The sequence below is a fragment of the Leuresthes tenuis genome, unplaced genomic scaffold (assembly GCF_036924035.1).
Source record: "Leuresthes tenuis unplaced genomic scaffold, fLeuTen1.0.hap1 SCAF_18, whole genome shotgun sequence".
In the NCBI taxonomy this organism is placed as follows: Eukaryota; Metazoa; Chordata; class Actinopteri; order Atheriniformes; family Atherinopsidae; genus Leuresthes; species Leuresthes tenuis.
Genome location: NW_027325372.1, coordinates 22,360,934 through 22,379,926, shown reverse-complemented (window position 1 = coordinate 22,379,926; position 18,993 = coordinate 22,360,934). Strand labels below are relative to the sequence as shown.

Here is an 18,993-nt window from a genome sequence, read left to right as displayed (position 1 = left end):
CTAATCTGTGAGTAAAAGAGGTTTATTGTTATCTTTCCTCTAAAACTTGAGGTCTACCCTTACAATAAAATAATCTGACACAATTATACCCCGCAGCTTACTCATTAAAGGGCACAGTTTGATACTTGTGAGAGTGCAGTGACTGATATGTCATCCGGAGCCTGAGGATAATCAGCACCTCACCACCAATGAGTGAAAGACAAGGTTTCTCACTCGGTCCACACTGGATATCATGCACGGCTGCTAAATGTTACTTCACGGAGGACCAGTTTGCATACAAGTTTTGTCAGGCTGTGTGACTGTCCACAGAGAACTGGACAGGCCTGTCAGGATGGTGAGAGGCTGTCGCCATCACTGAGGCGACCAGGGGAAACATACATTAGCTTATGCTGGCTAGCAACTCTTCCTAATGTGTGAAATTGCTCATGTAGTTCAAAAACACTCCTCAAACAACTGTCCCATCAGACACTAGTGTTTTTGTCAAGACTGTACAAGACTGTTCAGCTCACTACATAGCGCGGGTAACCATATTGATGCTTAAAACTTTAGGAAGTGACATGGGGCTTGTTGGATACTAAGATTTAATGTTAGCATTTATTAGCAAAGAGAAAGGAGACAGTTCAACACTTAAACTCACAGTTTCAACCTGTTTAACCTGAGCGTGCCAAACAGTTGAGCAGTTTTTACAATAAAGTGGATGCCAATTTTTTTGGAGAGCTTGATTAAGGCAAGATTTTTATGAGAGTTTTATAATAACTTATATATTTATGGGGGCATTTCAGTTCAGCTATGAAATAAGGCACAAATACTCATTGTCACTATTTCACTTCCACCCATTTCTCTTCAGCTTTGCTTGGTCTCTGGCAATAACTTTTGAAACTAACTCTCTGTTGAGCTGTTCTGGCAGCCACTTTAGCTCTGAAACACTGAAGCCCTGCAATTCTCCAAAGAAACTTTCGGTAAGAGGGCAGAAATCAAGTTCCGTTGTCTCTTGTCTCTGCCCAGAGGTCATGGATATTTTCCAGACCAAAGCTTACATTTTTGGTGCCTGATCCTATCCAAATACTTTTTGACAAATCCGAACAAAAGACAAATTTTGAGACTAAAAGAAAAGAAAAAAAAGGAAAATAATAGATGTATCAAGTGAGGGATGCCCGCTCATGTAGCGCTTCATGACCTTGGTTTACATGTCTCATTAAATTATTATAACTAGCTACATCAGTCACAACATAGACATTTGGTGTCTCTCTATATAACAATTTAGATGTTTGGCACTTTGGATTTGCCAGTTAACCCTACCCTGATAGAAGGGGGTGAACAGAGGCATTGTCTACCAAGAGACCCATCCAACAATTTTCCACAGTCTTTTAACATTTATTTTTCGCCATCACAAACAAATAGTTGGTGTTAAGAGTTAAAGATACATGTCCAGGGTTAGCTTTTAAATGTAATGATAAGGGCGTAGACATGTATGATTCTGGGTTCCCTCCATATCATATGGACTCTGCCCTACACAAGGAAAAGAGCCAAAATACATGGCTCATGGCTATCTCACGATTTCTAATCATGGTTTGTGACACATCTAAATCTTGGAAATATGGGGAGGGTAAAAAGTACCCATTACCTGTTTTCTGGTGAGACAGAGCAGGGCAGTAAACTGAAATACCCTGTGGTATTTACCGTTGCATGAACACATGTCTGGAAGAATTTCCTGCTGTGAAGTGCAGGTGTGAAAGTACAACTGCAGAGAAAGCCTATTGCACACAATAATTTGATATATTGTTAACCTTTTTTTTTGTGGTAAATGCAGCTTTGAATCCCCCTTTTTTTTCCAGGAAGCTGTTTATTAGCTTGGTCTTTGATCTCACCAGTTTTTTTTTTTTTTTTCATTTTTAAGTTTAATTTTATTTGAAACGACTGCACAACAACACTTTCTTTCTTACATTTTTAAGTTGCTCATACCTTTTGTCTGATATAAATGAAAACGAGCTTAGACCATATAGAAACATAACAAATAGTCAGAGAGGTCCCACCTATATTACAGTTTTATTAGAGTTTCAACCTCTTTTGGATATGCATGTGTTCCAGCAAACCCTCAAAGAAAGAAGAATTTAGCCTGATTTGTTGAATTACCCTGAGAAAAAGATAATACAAAGATTGAAATCGGTTATAGGTCTAAGATTTGTCAAAAATAATAGTGATTTAAGCAATTGCAGTGCCTCAATGTGCAGACGTTCTTAGCATTTACCAAAGACATGAAATTTTATTAATCTATTCTGTTATTTAGGACTTCCAGTCCTACAATTATGAGATCCAGTGGAGCAAATGTAAACCTTTACAAATCCCAGGACATTAGCCTTTCTCTGTTTAAAAAGTTTCAGTGTACATAATGTCCTCTGAAAGCACAGTTCCATAATTATGAGTTCAGGTCTCAAGCTAGAACTGAATGGATTTAGTAGTAGCCTCTAAACTTAAAAGCAGTATAACTCATATATACTGAAACATTCCAAAAATTAAATAAAAATACCAAATGAAGGTTAGAATGTTTTAGCCCGCTTTCTCTTGGTTCCTTTAACTGCCTGGAAAGGAAGGCCTGATGGGGCTGCGGTTGGGTGGGGCGGCAGTATGACTGTGCAGGGGTGGAGGGCACGGAGGAGGCAGAGTCTGCTCAGCTGAGAGCAATGTCTCACCAAGGTATCAGAATTTCTTCATTAACGAAGACACACAGACATCAGAGGGACGGGGTTGGGGTTCTGGGGCGGGTGAGGCGGGCGGTCTGCAAACACACCTCCTCGCAGCTGCACTGACTCGCTGTTCCAGACTTGACGACTTGTTTTTTTGGCAGCAGCCTCTCGTAAATCACCCACAAGGCCTTGCACAATGTGAGTCACCATCAAAATCAAGAGGTTTGTGGAGGCCGCTTTGCCTCTCTGTCTTCCTCCGTAAGGTAGTTCAGTTGATTATTCCTAGAAGCGGAGGAGCGATACGCGAGGAGGAGCTTTTCATAGTGCCTGAGTGGATGAAAATTCAAACCTGACCTCTGTTACCCTCTGCATTCTATTTCTTTTGAGTAAACACAACATTAAAACACATGCATTGCACTTTGGTAAAACTAAAACACATGACGACTGTGACAAGTACACAACAGTGACCCATCCCAACATCTGCATCTGTTATTTAAAGGCCCATGTGCTCCACACCTGGGTGCTGGGCACACTCTGTAAAGCGTATTTAGAACACACACTTCCAGGGGTGGAGAAGAGGCAAGTGTGCAAAGTCAAACTCCAATTGTCAATTAGTGAAGGCCAACAGTGGCTGCAGGTTGGGATGTACAGAGCAGATCAACCACCTTAAAGGACAAAGAGTTTACTCAGCTCAGGGTCCTCAGATCAACACATACACACACAAACTGTAACTGAGAAGGCGGGATGGCCCTTGGCCCAGCAGGGCCTGTTTACAGCTCCAGACTGAGCAAAGACTCTCAGCAAACATCCTCCTCACCAAGTCTGGACAACTGCTCATAAACACACACACGGACATACATATACACAGAATATGAAAAACAAGAGTTCAGTTACTTTTTAGTTTTGGCTCCTATGGCTTACTGATCAAAATAAAGTCAACATCCAACTTAAATCAAAAGCAAATCAGGGCTATAATCAGTGGACTTGATATGTAGTTTAGATGAGTGACAGACTGATGTCAACACTGGCCTACCCATTAGCCATATATAATTCTTTTGTTACATTTGGGATGCTGTGTAAAACCAAAACAAAGAAAAAAAAAACTAATGCCAATATTTGATAAAGATGAAGATAGAAAACATTTTGGAGGACATTTTGGCTCATTGTGAATCTGATGGCAGCAATACTCTCAAGGAAAAGCTGGAGGACCATGTTGCAACTAATCAGCTTAGTTTTCAACAAGTCAGTAACATGATTGGGCATAAAGAAGAGCACCTTATATAGAGAGACAACATCTCTCAGAAGTAATATGGGCAGAGGTTCAACAATTTACAAAAAACTGTGTCAACAAATTGTGGAGCAGTTTCAGAATAATGTTCCCCAATGTAAAGTTGTCAAGACTTTGAATGTACCATTTTCTACAGTAAATAATACCATCTAAAGATAAATGGTAATGGACTGTACTTGTATGGCGCTTTTCTGGTCAAGTTGACCAATCAAAGGGCTTTAACACTACATGCACTCATACAGCACGTCTTAGTCCTAAGAACTACTCAGTGCTTTCTTTTATACATTTACACACATTCATGTATAACGTGGGGTTCAGTGTCTTGACCAAGGACCAGTGTCTTCCCGGGGAAGCCGGCAGTCAAACCACGGTCCCCCAATTGGTAGGCGACTGCTCTTCCAGTTGCCACTGTAGATTCAGATTCTAGAGGCATCTTTGCATGCAAGTGACATTAACGAAAATTGTTATTGTATCCCTGTGACCTTCAAGCCATAAGGCAGCACTGCATTATAAAAAAAATAACCAGAATTCTGTCAAGAAAATCATTGCATGGGCTCAGGAACACTTCCAGAAATCATGTTCTGTGAACACAGCTTGCTGTAACATCCACAAATGCAGGTTAAAGCTCGATCATGCAAAGAAGACGCTTCACGTGAACAAGAGCCAAAAACATCAATGTCTTATCTGAGCCAAAGCTCATTTAGAATGAACTGAGGCAAAGTGAAAAACTGTTCTGTGGTCACATAAATGCTTGTTATCAATACTCAGTTGTAAAGCCTACATCTGTAATGGTATGAGAGTGCATTAATGCTTGTTTAGGGTGATGACTGCAGCGAGGAGTTCAGCGCATCTCAATTAACTGCCAGTCCAAAAAAAGTCACCACCTGGATTTAACTAAGCAAATAGGTAAGAGCCTCCCAATAATTACTAATTACTGCATGGATGATTATGTTTCAGCAGGCAACAAGTTATTTAACCCTAACTGATGCAGTGAGTAGCTTCTCATTCTTAAACAACCATGTTGGAAGACACATCCTGTGGTTGTGGAAAAGATGTTAATCTGTTTCAGAAGGGTCAGATTATTGGCATGCATCAAGCAAAGAAAACATATAAGGAGATTGCAAAAAAACAACTAAAATTAGGTTATGGACTGTTAAAAATAGTCCTTAAACAGCGTATTATTAAAAACTGGAAGGATAGTGGGGAACCATCAACTTCAAGGAAGAAATGTGGTTAGAAAAAAATCTCAAATGATCGTGATCAGCGATCACTTAAATGTGAAATCAAATCGTAAAAAATCAACTGAGAAACTCACAGCTATGTTTAATAGTGAAAGTAAGTGTTTTTTCCACACGCACGATGCAAAGGGAACTCAAGGGATTGGAACAAAACAGCTGTGTAGTCTTATGAAAAGCACTTATCAGTGAGGCTAATCTGAAAAAAAGGCTTCCATTTGCTAGGGAGCATAAAGGTTGAACTCTGGAGCAATGGAAGAAGGTCAAGTGGTCTGATGACTCCAGATGTACCCTGTTCCAGAGTGATCTGGGTAAGAAGAGCGACAGATGAAGTGATGCACCCATCATGCTTAGTGCCTACTGTTGTACAAACCTGTGGGGGCAGGGCTATGATCTGGGGTTGCTGCAGTTGGTCACGTCTAGGTTCATTAACATTATGTGTCCAAATATGAGGTCAGCTGACTATCTGAATGTACTGAATGACCAGGTTATTCCATCAGTGGATTTTTTCTTCCCTGTTGGCTCAGGGATTTTCCAAGATGACAACGCCCGGATTCATCAGGCTCAAATTGTGAAAGAGTGGCTCAGGGTGCATGAGACATCATGGATTGGATTGGGCATCACAGAGTCCAGACCTTAACCCCATTGAGAATCTTTGGGATGTGCTGGAGAACACTTTGTGCAGCAGTCCAACTCTCCTATCATCACTACAAGATCTTGGTGAAAAATGTATGCAACTCTGTACAGAAATGAATTATGGGACACTGCAGAAGCTTATCGAAACGATGTGCTGTTATCAGAGCTAAAGCCAGTCCAACGAAATATTACAGGGGGCTCTTTTTTGTGTATATAAACAGTTATGGCATTGGGTTGAAGATACACTTTGCTTGCTCAAATGTCAGTTGGACCATGTGACCACCACCTCTGTGAGATTAAAGGAGCAGCAGTTTTACTTTTCACCGTGTCTCACATACAAACCTCAGCCACAGACAGTTTGTGTGGACAGGCCTTTTTATTGTTCTGTTACTGTCATTATAATTCCTTCGTTTTGCCTGTCGGAGCTCCTGTTGTGCAGCCTTTGCTTCAGTCACCTACTCATGCTCCTGGATTTTGAGGAAATCTCAACATAAGTTTCTGGTGGCAGAACCGTTAGCATTTGGAAAAACTTTGTGTAATGCATGTGTTCATTTACATTTATATTTTCTTTCATTTGAAATTGTGTTTCTGAGTCTATGTTTCAAAATTCACTCTCCTGAACCTCACCTTACAGTATGTGCACTAACTTCGTTGTGGAGACACAAGCGCCCAGTGAGTGAAACCTAACCCATCTAATTATTGTAATCATCCCAAGTGTGGCTGGCAAACAAAGACAGCAACTGTACATTGTCAAAGCTAACAGAGATCAACTGCAGCGTTTGGAAGGATAGTAAAGTGGAACACTGGGATACGTCAACGTTTCATGAGGAGACCTTTGCTCGGCCCTGCCAGCTGCAGGTCACATTGCTGCTTCATTACTGTTTACTTGTGGCCCTGTGACCCTCAAACCTTCATTTGCACCTCAGTGAGGACCACTCTATCACCGCTCGGGGGCCAAAAGCTCCGTTGACCTGACACACACATAGCACCACTGACATCACAAGTGCACTGCCAAGCCTATGACCTCAGATATGAGCTGGATCAACCTAATATCGCCAAACTAAAGCGTTTTTTCTTTTTCTTTCTTTCTTTTGCCAGTTGTTCGGTGCTGCATTTCTGTGATTCTATATCTTTAACTGCACTTTTTTTCTTTAACATCCACTATATTTTAAAAATACAACAGAATCTATGAAATGAAATGGTGTCACATCTAAAACTGTGTAAAGTATGAACTCGAGTCAGCAGTTCAAGTTGTGTTGTTTCAATAAAAAGGCTGATAAACTAAGTGAAGTTTGGTTTCTGTCTTCTGATATTACAAGACAAACTTTCAACAAATAGCTATGACTATGTAAATATCTTAGGCTATTTAAATGTTCACATTTTGCGTCCATATTCCTTTGACCTTCCTCACATGCAGATCTGAATGTGTTGGCCGTATGTCACACCACAATGCAGATTGTAACAAAAAGGTGCCGGTGATGGCCAAGTACCCCCGATGAATTTCTCAAACTGGACACTTCTCCATCACGTCCTCATTTCGGTCACATGTCGGAGAAGCCGCATTCACTTAGCGTGACAGTGTTGCCTCTTTATTTAAAGAAAGTTCAGACAGTGCAGCCAAAAGTCTGATGATTGAGGTTTGATGATCGAGGGAAAAGTGAGACTTACACCTCCAGACTAAAACCGAGGGTTTTAAAATTAGAAAAGGTGTATGCCGCGTGCCCCTTGAGGGTGTTCCATTTAACTGAACCACAGTAGCCCCTGTTTGCACTCTGGCCTCACAGATTCTGGATTTTAGCACAGATACTGGTATCTCCTTTTGATTTAGTAGTTTTTTTTTCCCTCTGTGCATTAAAAGCTGCCTCATAGGAATGATTCAGACTTGTTTTGCTAAAAACTGCCGCCTCAAAGAGACGAAAGGACACATCATTGAGAAAACAAATACTTTTAATTTATTATTAAATGACATAAATAAGACTTAAAGCAAGTTCAAATACAAATAGATAAGAGTATGTACAGGCGTTTGAGCAGGGAACGCGTCTTGGGATTTTTTTTCTTCTTCCTTCAAAACCCTGCCAGGAAGCAGAAGGCACATGTAGATCTCAACATGGAACATTTATATTGCAATCAGAAAAGGCACATTTAGATGGAGGAAAAAAAACAAGCAAAACAGGACGTTAACTTACTCTATGTACACACATTATATACACACATTCATGTTAGCAGAACCTTTTTTTTGTCTTTTACAGTTAAAAGCAAAAAGTCAGTGAGTATTCAGTTGAGTTGGGTTGAGTGTAGACAAAAAAAGGGAATGAACATGTTTCGATAAAGAGCAAAGAGTTTGGACCATACAAAAAGTAACAATTCCAAACCATGTCGAGAAACTGACTACAGTAGGTTGCAGATTGCACAGATGACACTGTTTCCACCATGAGATGGTAGAGTTGTCGTCACCCTCCACTCAAACGGGGGAAAAAACACTGTCTGTTCTATTATTTACAAAGTCATTCTTAATAAACTAAAATTTTTATTTGTCACTTTTAAGAATGTTAGAAATGCTGGTCACTGTACTCATTCACATTGTGAATCCAGAGCATTTCTCTGTTTGTTTTCACCTGATCAAAAGAGCCTAAGGCTTATTGTTTTAGAGTGAAACTGATTCACGTCAGCTTCCTTCTAGACTCTGGAATGAATGATCTTAGCTTTTTCACAAACATCATCAGGTCTCGTAGTATTGCCACATCTCCTCCTGGACCTGTATTATAAGTCTTTAGTACTGCCCTGGATGTTTCTGGTTTGCCCAAGCAGGAGGGTCAAAGTTTCAGTAACTCTGAGCTACAGGTGCCCAGGTTGCTGTAAGCCTGGCGATGGAACTCTCGAACTGGGCATCCCCTACCCCGACCTCGCTCAAGCTGGGGTCATACATGGAGGATGGTGAGGAGACGGGTAGTGAGGATGTCAGGCCCGTGTAGGAAGAACCCCTCAGGAACTGGGAGGTAAGACCTCCGGGGATGGAGCCTGAGGCCGAGCCTGAAGGGGTGAGCGTGGTGCCGGCTACCGACCAGAGGCTGGGGTACTGGCTGAGGATGACATGGAAAAGAGTGTTTACTATTTTGTTGTTGCCTCATGTTACCTCTTACAGAACGACTTACAGACAAACTAAACACTTTGGCCCAATTCCAATTACCCCACTTGGCCCTATTGTGCAGAGATAAGGTACCACTTTTCTTCAAGGAGTAGTGATCATAACTCTTAAAGTGGAAGTGCTCGAGGACATTTGCTTGATGACCTCTACTACTTGACCCCTATATGAGAAAAGGGTCAAAAACTGAGACGTAGGACCATGTGCTAAGCCCAAGAGGAGAGGATTGGGCCTTTATATGATAAAGAAGCTTACCTCGAGTTAGATGTGGAGTTGGTGGTGTGAGACAGCGTGCCCATTCCAGTTGAGTTTGGAATCTGAAGCGTGGACCAGCTGTCATGAGTAGGCAGAGTCCCTGAGGTGTTGTCCATGTAGTTGTCTGGAAATTAGTCAGAGATAATAAGTTAATGCCAAATCTCCTATTTATTGGTCCATGTTTAACTAAAATGAAATCTAGTGGAGCTGAGCAGGGTCTTACTTGTGCTGGAGGTGCGGTGGGGGTAGTGGCTGGGATACGGGGCCGCTCTGTGGCTCCTTAGGCTGGAGTAGCGCTCACAGTAGGAGCTGGATGAGTGGCCCGCCGTGCCGCTGAACTGAGGGGGGCTGCTGCTGGGGCAGATGGGACTCTGTCCTGGGAGGAACCAACCTCCAACTGCAGAGGGAAAAGATGTACATCAGAACTGTCAGTGGAAAAGTAGGTTAAGAATAATGACGAACATTTCCCTTGAACTAGAGTCCCAGATGCCTTTCGTTGACAGCTATAACATCAAGTTTTAGTTTCAATTAAGTCAAAAATCACAAGATTTTCGGATCTTAAGTAAGTACATGAAACTCACGTTGAGAATAGCCAGACTGTTGGCTATCTCCGTTGTGATCGGGGACTTCTTTATGGTCGCTTCTACAATCAAAAACAGAATTAGTCGCTGTATTCCTGCTGTACTAACTCGGAAATTTCAGAAAGAAGTTGAAGCTTAATATCAGTACCTCTCTTTGGCATCCAGGAAGGCTTTGGCAAAGGGATTGTGCTTTATCTTCAGAGCAGTGATCTGTGTGAAGGATACAGACATTTCAAGTCCTGACTATACATTTAGATTGACAAAGAAGAAATGATAATTGTGGCAGAACTGACCTCCTCATTCTGGTACGCAGTGACAGCGATGAACTGTGTTTCGGGGAAAGACTGGCTGCTGATCATCTTCTGAATGCCTCCAACCTTCACAATGTGTATCCTCGGCTCGTATTTGTGCAGAGAATTCAGCATGATCTAAAGGAATATCACAGTTAATGTTTTTGTTTTTTCACACAGAGGTATTTTTCTCATGCCTAGTCGCATAAAAAGTGCTAAAAATTCATTAAAAAACAAACGAAATATCCCTTTAATTTTTTGTCGTTTTTTGTCTTTATATCATTTTTTTTCTTGTGCTTAAAAACAATATAAAAAATAGTTAAATAGCATCAGTGGCTCTCAGATTAGCTCCTTAAAGATGCGTTAGATTTGAATGATACCATGATTGTAACAGGAGGAGGAATCGTTTTGTTTGCGCTTTAATTGTGCGCACGGACGTCCACCTCACCTGACCGCCACCGTTGAGCTTGTTGGAGAGCTTGACTTTGCTGAAGGAGACGGGCGCTTTCATCCAGTGTGCGCCGAAGTTGGGGGAGTCCGGGTGGATGTAAACGCAGCTGGGACTCTGTGGCTCAGGTTTGCCACCGGGTACCCACTCCCCGTTCACGTATTTCCAGCGGTTGTTGTCCGCGGCTACGAAATCCAGCAGCACAGAGTACATGGCGTTCGGGTCCAAGCCAGAGACGTTGGCCCTTAGAACCGGAAACATCCTCCTGGAAAATACGAATAGTGTTTGTGTGTGCATCTTATCCTTGTATGAAAAATGTAATTGTAATGTTATATCACGAAAAAAGTAAATAATCCTTCCTTTCCATTTTTTATAACTTTACAAGGCCTTTAAGGCCTCGCGGGCAGAACTTCTAGCAGAACACACAAATATGACTCTGTTTAATCTATTTTTTTTTATTAAAAAAGAGGTAAGGAAAAGAAAACAAAAAAAATGTTTATTTATTTAAAAACATGTATCGATAAACCCACACTCATCACGCTAAAAAACCCGTGCGTAAACTGTACCCAACCCGTGCGCAAAGCCCCCCGCAGCGGCCTCCAGCAATGAACCTACCTTCCTGTCTTGGTGACGATCATCTCGTTGGTTAACTCTTTAAACTTGTTCCACAACTCTGCGTCCTCCAGCGTCAGTTTAATATCCCTCTCGGACACGTCTCCCTTCTCGCTGCCCTTCTGAAACTCGCTCTCCACGGCGCTCAGGAGATGCTCCAGGCGCTGGTCGGGGTTCGAAGAAGTCATATTTCCAAGTTAGGAAGACAGAGCTAAATCCGTAACGCTGAGAGGATAGGGCTCACTGATGCTGACACAGGCCCGTGCGCATACTGGTTTCTACACCCCGAGGCCTTCTCATTTAAGGGCCCCAAGGGACCTCATGGGGATGTGGGGCGTGGTTTGTGCGTGCACACCTCGCCTTTCTGACCGGCTTCAACTTCTACAAACTCCGCCCCACTAAGGCCTCATCCTCTCTGAATTTAGAGTTTTATCTGACCTGTAAGACTAGCAAGACAGTAGTTTGTCATCTGCCAAATTCAACCTAAAAACATTTACTTTTTCCAGCTTAATAGATTTTAATTGAATGTCTGTTGTTGTAAATGCCACTTTGGGAAATTTGGGCTGACATCTATCTCAGTCTGCTGCATCAATCATCTCTGTGTGTGTGTGTGTGTGTGTGTGTGTGTGTGTGATACACACCAAAAGCTGTGTGTGCAAACAAAAGAAAAAAAGGAAGCAAAGACAATAGATTTGCCTTTGAACTTTATATTTGCAAATTGTGCTTATATTTTGTTGCTTCAAATCCACATGGGAGAGGATTTGTTTTAAATGAGTAAGGGCCATTAGGGGAGACTCTGTGTTCCTGTTGTGCCAAAGTGTGGATGGCTGCAAGTGATGCTTGGATTTGCATAATAGGCCTGTGTGACTCCCTCAGGCTCTGACATTAAATACTACAGCTATTGAAACAATTATTTACTCACCCCAGAGCCTAATATTTACCAGTAAAGCCTTTAAATCTCCCTGTATTTATTAGATTTCATGACAGTGCAAAACCCAGCTGACACAGTAATATTCGGTGATGCGAGGATCAACGAGACAGAAGCGACTAAGCTGAAATCAGTTAAAGTGGAAACACTGACATTGGATGTGACTTTTTTCACTCTCAGAATGGAGATGGAGGACATTTACAAGTCCTGACCTCATTACAGTTTTGCTTCTTTTTTCAGCTCCACTGCATGTAAGGTGGGAATGTTATACATTTCATCAGATGATCAGAGAACAGAGCAAACTTGCTGTTGCCTCCTCTTTTCATTTTGCTGTCACCTCTCATACTGTAAGAACAGAAAAATAATTAATTGACATTTGTTGTCAGAGGTTAATTATACATAGTAGAGCTGTAAAAGAAAAAAACAACATAAACATGTGTAAATAACCAGTTTTGTTTTTATGGAAACATTGCTGTTTCCAATTATTTGAAACAATCAAGCATGCCTCGAAAAAAAAGAAAGAAAACAGTAGAGTTACTACATTTTCAAGGTTCGAAAACAACACCCTTTCCCATCAGTTCTGAATGCAGGGGGTACCCTCCAAAGAGTCAGTTTTTGCTAAAAAAAATTCCTGGCCTTAACCAAACAGTTATAACGCTTTATAAAAGAGTAGCTTACAGTGAGTTGAGTGAAAGAAGTTGGGATTGAGGATGTGTTTTTCCAAAAATGCAACATGCCAACTTTTTGCACGGCACCCTCGTAAAATGATGGCCTAAGTCAAATTTTTTAAGTTTTTCAGAAAACACAAAAAACTAAAACGGCCTAAGTCACACTCTTGACATAGGCGATTATACCACAGGGGTAGAAACATAGTATCTGTTCAGCTGAGGATGTAGGCAGGTTTATCAGAGGTGTCCAGCATCATGAGGAGATGATTTTGGCAAAAACAATCAGTTTAGTCAAAAAATGACGTAGGCCATTATTTTAAGAGGGTGATGCTTACACTTTGCATGAAGGGAAATTGTCACAGATGTGATATCCCTCAATGATTATATGTTTAAAAACACTTTAAAGGGAAGTATGTGTCTCATATCAGTAATTAGTTAATACAGAGACACTGAAAATAAAACAAAGTTGGTACTTAATTTGCAAATTAAAAGGTTCTTTAAAAACATTTCATGATTTATAGCAGTGTTGTACGTTAGTGAAGACAGTCACATCCATGCATTGTAATCATAAATTCAGCATTATTCATTAGCAAAATGGCAGCATTAGAAGTATTTTTGCTTCTTTGCTCCTACTTTTCCCAAACATGAAACATTCACATTATTTTTCATGGGGATTCCTTTAATTCATCTAGAATGCCAGACGCATTTTATTTCTGCTCAGCAATGATGGAAAACATAATTTTCCATCAAGGTTTTTCATTTATGAGCAAAACTTATGGCGATGCACTGCTACAAATTCAATTTTACTGCATATGAAGTACTCACGACTGACAGCTGTGATTTTCAAAGGCCTCTTATCCATGAATTCATCTGTAATACTCATCCACCAGTCCAACACACACTGTTAAATAGTTTAAACTGGAGTTTTTATGATACAGAACTGAGCCTTCTCTGTCTCCATCACCTCTGATTCCACTCTCTGTGATGTACTTGGAATTGAGTGAGGGCTTTGGAGCGCGACTCCACTTTACTGCACCACTTCCTCCAGTTCTACAGAGGCCATAAATGTAAAGGGGTTCTCTCACACCTTTGCATCCCATATCATTCAGCGGCCTCTTCCTTTTTATTTTGGAGGACCGAGACACAGAGAGTGTTAAAAAAGCAGCTGCATACAGAACATAACCCCCGCCAGCCGGGCCCTCAGACTTCGCTAACCCCCAACAGGCACAGAAACACAACAGGAAGCTGCCTTATGCCTTCAAATCAAGATTGTGTTTGCCGATCATGCCAGTTGGGAAAGTCAGGGAATGAGTTGTCTGTTGGTGCAAGAACGAAACACTCTCTGCGTTTGTGTGTGAGTGTGTGTTTGTTTCAGGTGTTGCACAGTGAGAGTGGTTAAAGTACAGAACAACACAAAATATTCTGGCAGCGCGGCTGACCGGCCCAATTGAGGGAAAAGAGGAGCATCTCCATCCCACACAGTGAGCGAACGTCTGCTCTGGAATATGAAGTTTGCTTGAAAAGCCACCAGAGGTTTCCCACAGCTTTTTTCTGCTCCACACACACACACACACACACACACAGTCACTTCTGCCTGGTGAGCTGAGGGTTAACCGATGCAGTCTCTGCTCTGGCATCAGCACACACTCACCTAGGTGAGAAATATTGCAGAGTGCTGGTGCTTCACAAAGAGACAGTTATAACGAAGCATATTTTCCAGAGAACTTTGCTGGCCTAAATGAGTAAACACAGGGAGGCGGATGAGTCAGTCCTGGGAAGAAAAAACACACACTTTCTCTCTCATACAAACACACGGAAAAAGTTTTCATGATTTATAACGTAAGCTGGTTCTGGACAAAACACGGCGATAAGAGGTATGATTTTTTCATATGGACTAATGATAAGGAATTCTCAGGTGATTTCTTGCATTAAGCAGTGTGTCTGATTAAAAAGATAATTAAATTCTAAATCACATTTGCCAAATATGACATCTGACAATTTCTTGGATGACTCTTCCTTCAGGTTTAATTCTAAGCTTTTACATCGAGTAAATTACTGTATATGATTAGTGTGGACCCTTTCATTTCATTTCATTAATTTGTATCTGTATCAATTGAAATAAAAAATATTGACCCAATGCCAAATCATTGCAAGCGTTCTCATAACTTAATGTTTTATTCATATTCAGCTTTTAATATCTCTATGGAATTTTGAAATTTTGCATCCAAAATATTGTAAAGATTTAATGAAAATTCAATTACTCAAAATCCAGTTAGTTTGTATTTTAAATAAAGGTTTAATGTAATATATGAAAAAATTTGACAGGAAAATGTTGAGCCTATGTAAATGTAATTACATGAAATACTCATTTTGAAGGTCCATATTAAGAAAGGTTGATGAAAATAACTAAATACAGCAAAAATAATTCTGTAATATTATGAAAAAAATCAAAAAGGAGCTGATGCTCATGAAAACAGCTGTATGTAGCTAACAGCTTATATAGCTAACATGTTATCCTATGCACATATTTCTGCAGGCTGTATTAGTGCCTTGCAAATACACGTCTACATGTTAAGACATTTTGCTGCCACTTGAACACAGTAACAGAAATATGTGGAGTAGTCTGAGCTTTGGGCTGTTCTTGGTTGTGTTGGTGTTGTTGTTGGTCCTTTAGTTTTACTCTGCTGTGGAAAAGGCAGAAGTTAATGACCTGCTTTTTTGGTGGAGAGAAATAAGGTGTTAAATAACTGTTCAGTATTGATGTTGTCTGTGTTTTTTTATCTCTATTTCATCACCATTTATATTTTTTTATGTCTCATCCTTTTTGTCATTAAATTGGCTGTTGTTGGCCCCTCCCAGCTCAGCTGTTGTTAGCCAGTCGACACTTGATCTGTGCGTAGCAACATCTCTGAAGACTATTTAAGTTTTTGGAGGACTGCATGTCAGTTCATCTGGGTTGAAAGAAATGTACATCTACTGGGGACTGAGCGTGAACATGATGGACCCCTGTGTACACATCAAAATGAGCCCGAAGTCACACGTCAGATCACATGAGTGATCAGCTGGTTGTGATTCTAGAGAACAAACGTGGTGAAGATGACCTGAATAAAATCTTTAAAATGTACCCCACTGAAGACGATTTCTGAACACTTCTTTCAATTTTTCTCATTTAGACTGCCGAGGTGCCATCTTGTTTAAGTCTTTTCGTCGCACTGTGTTTTTTGCAGTCACAGGTGCTTATGAAGAGCAGGAACCTTTGCATAGTTCTTAGAACTATCAGAGGAACTTCATTGCAGAAGCTGCAGGTGAGCGTCTTTAGTAGAACTCGTTTTATAGGGTCTTCTTTAGCTCTTACTTTCAGAAAAGGAGCTTTTCTAGCATACGGGGAACCAGATGGGACGCAGCTGTAAATGAACAGTGACTTGTCCAGATGACATTAGTGTAGAATGTCAGTGTAGTGTTGAGAGAAAGAAAAAATAGAATATATTTATATTAAATAAAGTTGTTAACATTGAACTAGGAATGCAACAACAAGTCCAGGGTTTATTGAGCCTAAACACGCCGGAGGACTAATGATGCCATTTTCACCCAACTTCTACCTGGCTGTTTTGTGTAGCATTGCTATGTATGTATATGTTGGATAAAGTAACTACTGCACACCATGTGTTGGAAACATGTGTACTATGTATTTTCCATAAATATCTTCAAACCGAGCAACAGTCTGAAAATGCTTGAACTGACCACAAGTTGACATGTAGTCTTAGTGGGCTGATTTTTAATCACAGTTCTGAGCGTTTAGGCATCTGACTGAAGAAACAGAAAACTATGTTCACTGAGAATTCCAAGACAGAACTTATGATTATTTCACCTGAGCAGTTGCTTGCACAATTCAGGGGGATAATGACAAAATAAAACCATTACGTTTGAGGACACCACTTTTCTGTTTCTGTATTCAATGGTGAGAAATTTCCAGCCACTGTGTGTATTATGATTTTAACTGTAGAACAGAAATCCAGTAAACATCTCCAACACCTCCAGCCAACAGCTCCTTAAATCTCCTACCAGTAAAGGCTGGAGAGCCCCAACGCGCACACACGTGCACGCACACACACACACACACACACACACACACACACACACACACACACACACAGTCATAGCCCTCTCTGATGTGGATTCAGGCCTGAGCTTCGTCTGTCGCTTTTGCGTTTCCACTTCAAGTTCAGGAAATCTAAACTTTCCTCTTCTAATCACTCCTCCCTTTGAAAGGGATAAAAAGAATTAGAGGGGACAGTAATTGCCCCCCACCCCCGTTCCCCAGCCCCCTCTTTGGCCTCTGCCAGCCCTCTAGGTGCCCTACTGTAGACCTTGAGACCTTTGGCATGCTAATGATAGAAGGCTCAGCTTTGACACTGCAGGGACTGACCCAACCACACTCAGAAGAAAAATTACAGAGGCGACCCTGAGAGCGAGTTTGTTGTGGATCATCACATAAACTTTAAGAATAAAATGGAAAATGTATAACTGTAAATGGAGAAAAGATTAAACTAATGTCTACTGGGGGATCCATTTACAAAAGATAGTTTTTTGGGTTTTTTTCTCAATATTGACCCTGATCACATAGTTTTTAATGCCCAAACTTCACCAAACAGCAACTAAAATTGTCTCTTTTACACTGGTCAAAAAACCCACACACACCTGCTAACATCTGGCCTTTGAGTGCAGTGAATTCTAAGCATTCTGTGTCAAATGTTTTATCAGCTCCTTCTCGGCATCAGTGGGAACACAACACCCGAATGCATGCTCTAATGTTCACTGTGGATGCTGCGGTTGGGGCAAGAAGTGTGGGCACATCTCACATTTTCTTTACAGAGTTACTCGTTTACCATTCGTAACACCTCACACCTGAGTCTCTGAAAGTGACCAGAACATTTCACTGACAAAGGAGGTCAGCTTGGTTGGTTTTACTGGACAACTAGCAGCTCAGTCTCGTCTTGTTGTGTGAGGCTGATATCTGAGGCCAAATCAAAAGTATAATGAACTCCTAGCCTATCTGAAGGGGTCGTGCTTGTTGGAAATGGTGGTCCTATACAGTGTAATGTAATCCTCTCAAGATGTCATTGTTACAGGCTTGTTCCCTGGGAGGTAGTGATATACTGGACACGTACATTCTACCCCTTTGAGCACAGAGGGTAAACAATCTGGCAAGAGAAAAGGTTTTAACTTGCTTGTTTTAGCATTTGGACCTACATTTTTTTATTTTGTTAAGTTCAAACACACTAGTTTTTGTGTAAACAAAGAGCAAACGAGTGGAAAGCACTCAGTTGGGTATGAGACTAAATTTAGGTCCCTTGATTGAAATTTGAACTGGATGACTTCACCCCCAAACCTCCAAATCTGGACCTTTAGCGCATTAAAGTTGGCTGTCCCTCCATCCACTATGTAATACTTTTCATGTCCAGGTTAGGAGATACAGGGGAAATTTGTGTCCTTCAACATACACAAATGAATATGTTTTCTGTTTTAAAATATCCTCAGAGACTGTTTCGGCTATTGTGCATTTCTCAAAAATGTTCTTTCTAAGCATATAAGTGAGAGCCTCATCAACCAGTAAAAAAAATATTATACTGGTCAAAAAAACTGACTTACGAGTGCATTGTAAAAGTGTTTAATCCGTATTCAATCCCGCGTTAAATGACTCTGTGGAGTGGATGTTCAGTCTACAATCAGAGCTCACATTTTCTTCATAGAAACACACATCTACTAACTGTAACGTCTCACATGAAGGCCCTGGAACCAACATCATCAACACAAGGACAAGAAGAGATGGTAAAACACACATAATGTGGCAGACAGCTAGAATTATTGTTGGTAGAATTCCTCCGGAAGTATAGGATACATTATTGTATTAACAAATGCATATCGAATTTGTACAAAAGAAAGTCCGTACAGTGTTTTGTTGTTCTTTAGAAACTTAATTGTTGTGTATACACATCTGGTGTTGTGATAAAGGAAATAATATAGGCAGCGATTTCTAATGAAGTAGATTCAGTAGACTGAGCTACAGAGATGGATCCAGATGAAGAGCAAAATGACTTTTTATGAATGACATACACAATATGATATGATCCATAGACTAGCTGAGGGATACCTTTGATGAAATCTAGATGGACTGTGTACTTCAACAACCCCAATTCCAACGAAGTTGGGACACTGTGTAAAATGT

General features: G+C 40.8%; 1 protein-coding gene across 1 annotated transcript; it reads right to left on the bottom strand.

Annotated features, from left to right (window-relative positions):
* Positions 1-8,523: 8,523 nt before the first annotated feature.
* tbxta (T-box transcription factor Ta) lies at positions 8,524-11,385 on the bottom strand. The gene is made up of 8 exons (XM_072370438.1): positions 11,175-11,385; positions 10,560-10,824; positions 10,115-10,249; positions 9,970-10,031; positions 9,822-9,883; positions 9,464-9,637; positions 9,241-9,364; positions 8,524-8,923 (listed from the first exon to the last, which is right to left on the bottom strand). The coding sequence occupies exons 1-8, from the start codon at positions 11,357-11,359 to the stop codon at positions 8,665-8,667; spliced, it is 1,266 nt and encodes a 421-aa protein (XP_072226539.1). The 5' UTR covers positions 11,360-11,385; the 3' UTR covers positions 8,524-8,664.
* Positions 11,386-18,993: the final 7,608 nt, after the last annotated feature.

Excerpts from the sequence above, each read along its gene's own strand:
- tbxta (XM_072370438.1), bottom strand. The coding sequence starts at position 11,359 with ATGACTTCTTCGAACCCCGACCAGCGCCTGGAGCATCTCCTGAGCGCC. Across the intron at positions 10,825-11,174 it reads ATCGTCACCAAGACAGGAAG|GAGGATGTTTCCGGTTCTAA; the intron begins GTAGGTTCATTG and ends CGTATTTTCCAG. Across the intron at positions 10,250-10,559 it reads AGCTCAACGGTGGCGGTCAG|ATCATGCTGAATTCTCTGCA; the intron begins GTGAGGTGGACG and ends ATATTCCTTTAG.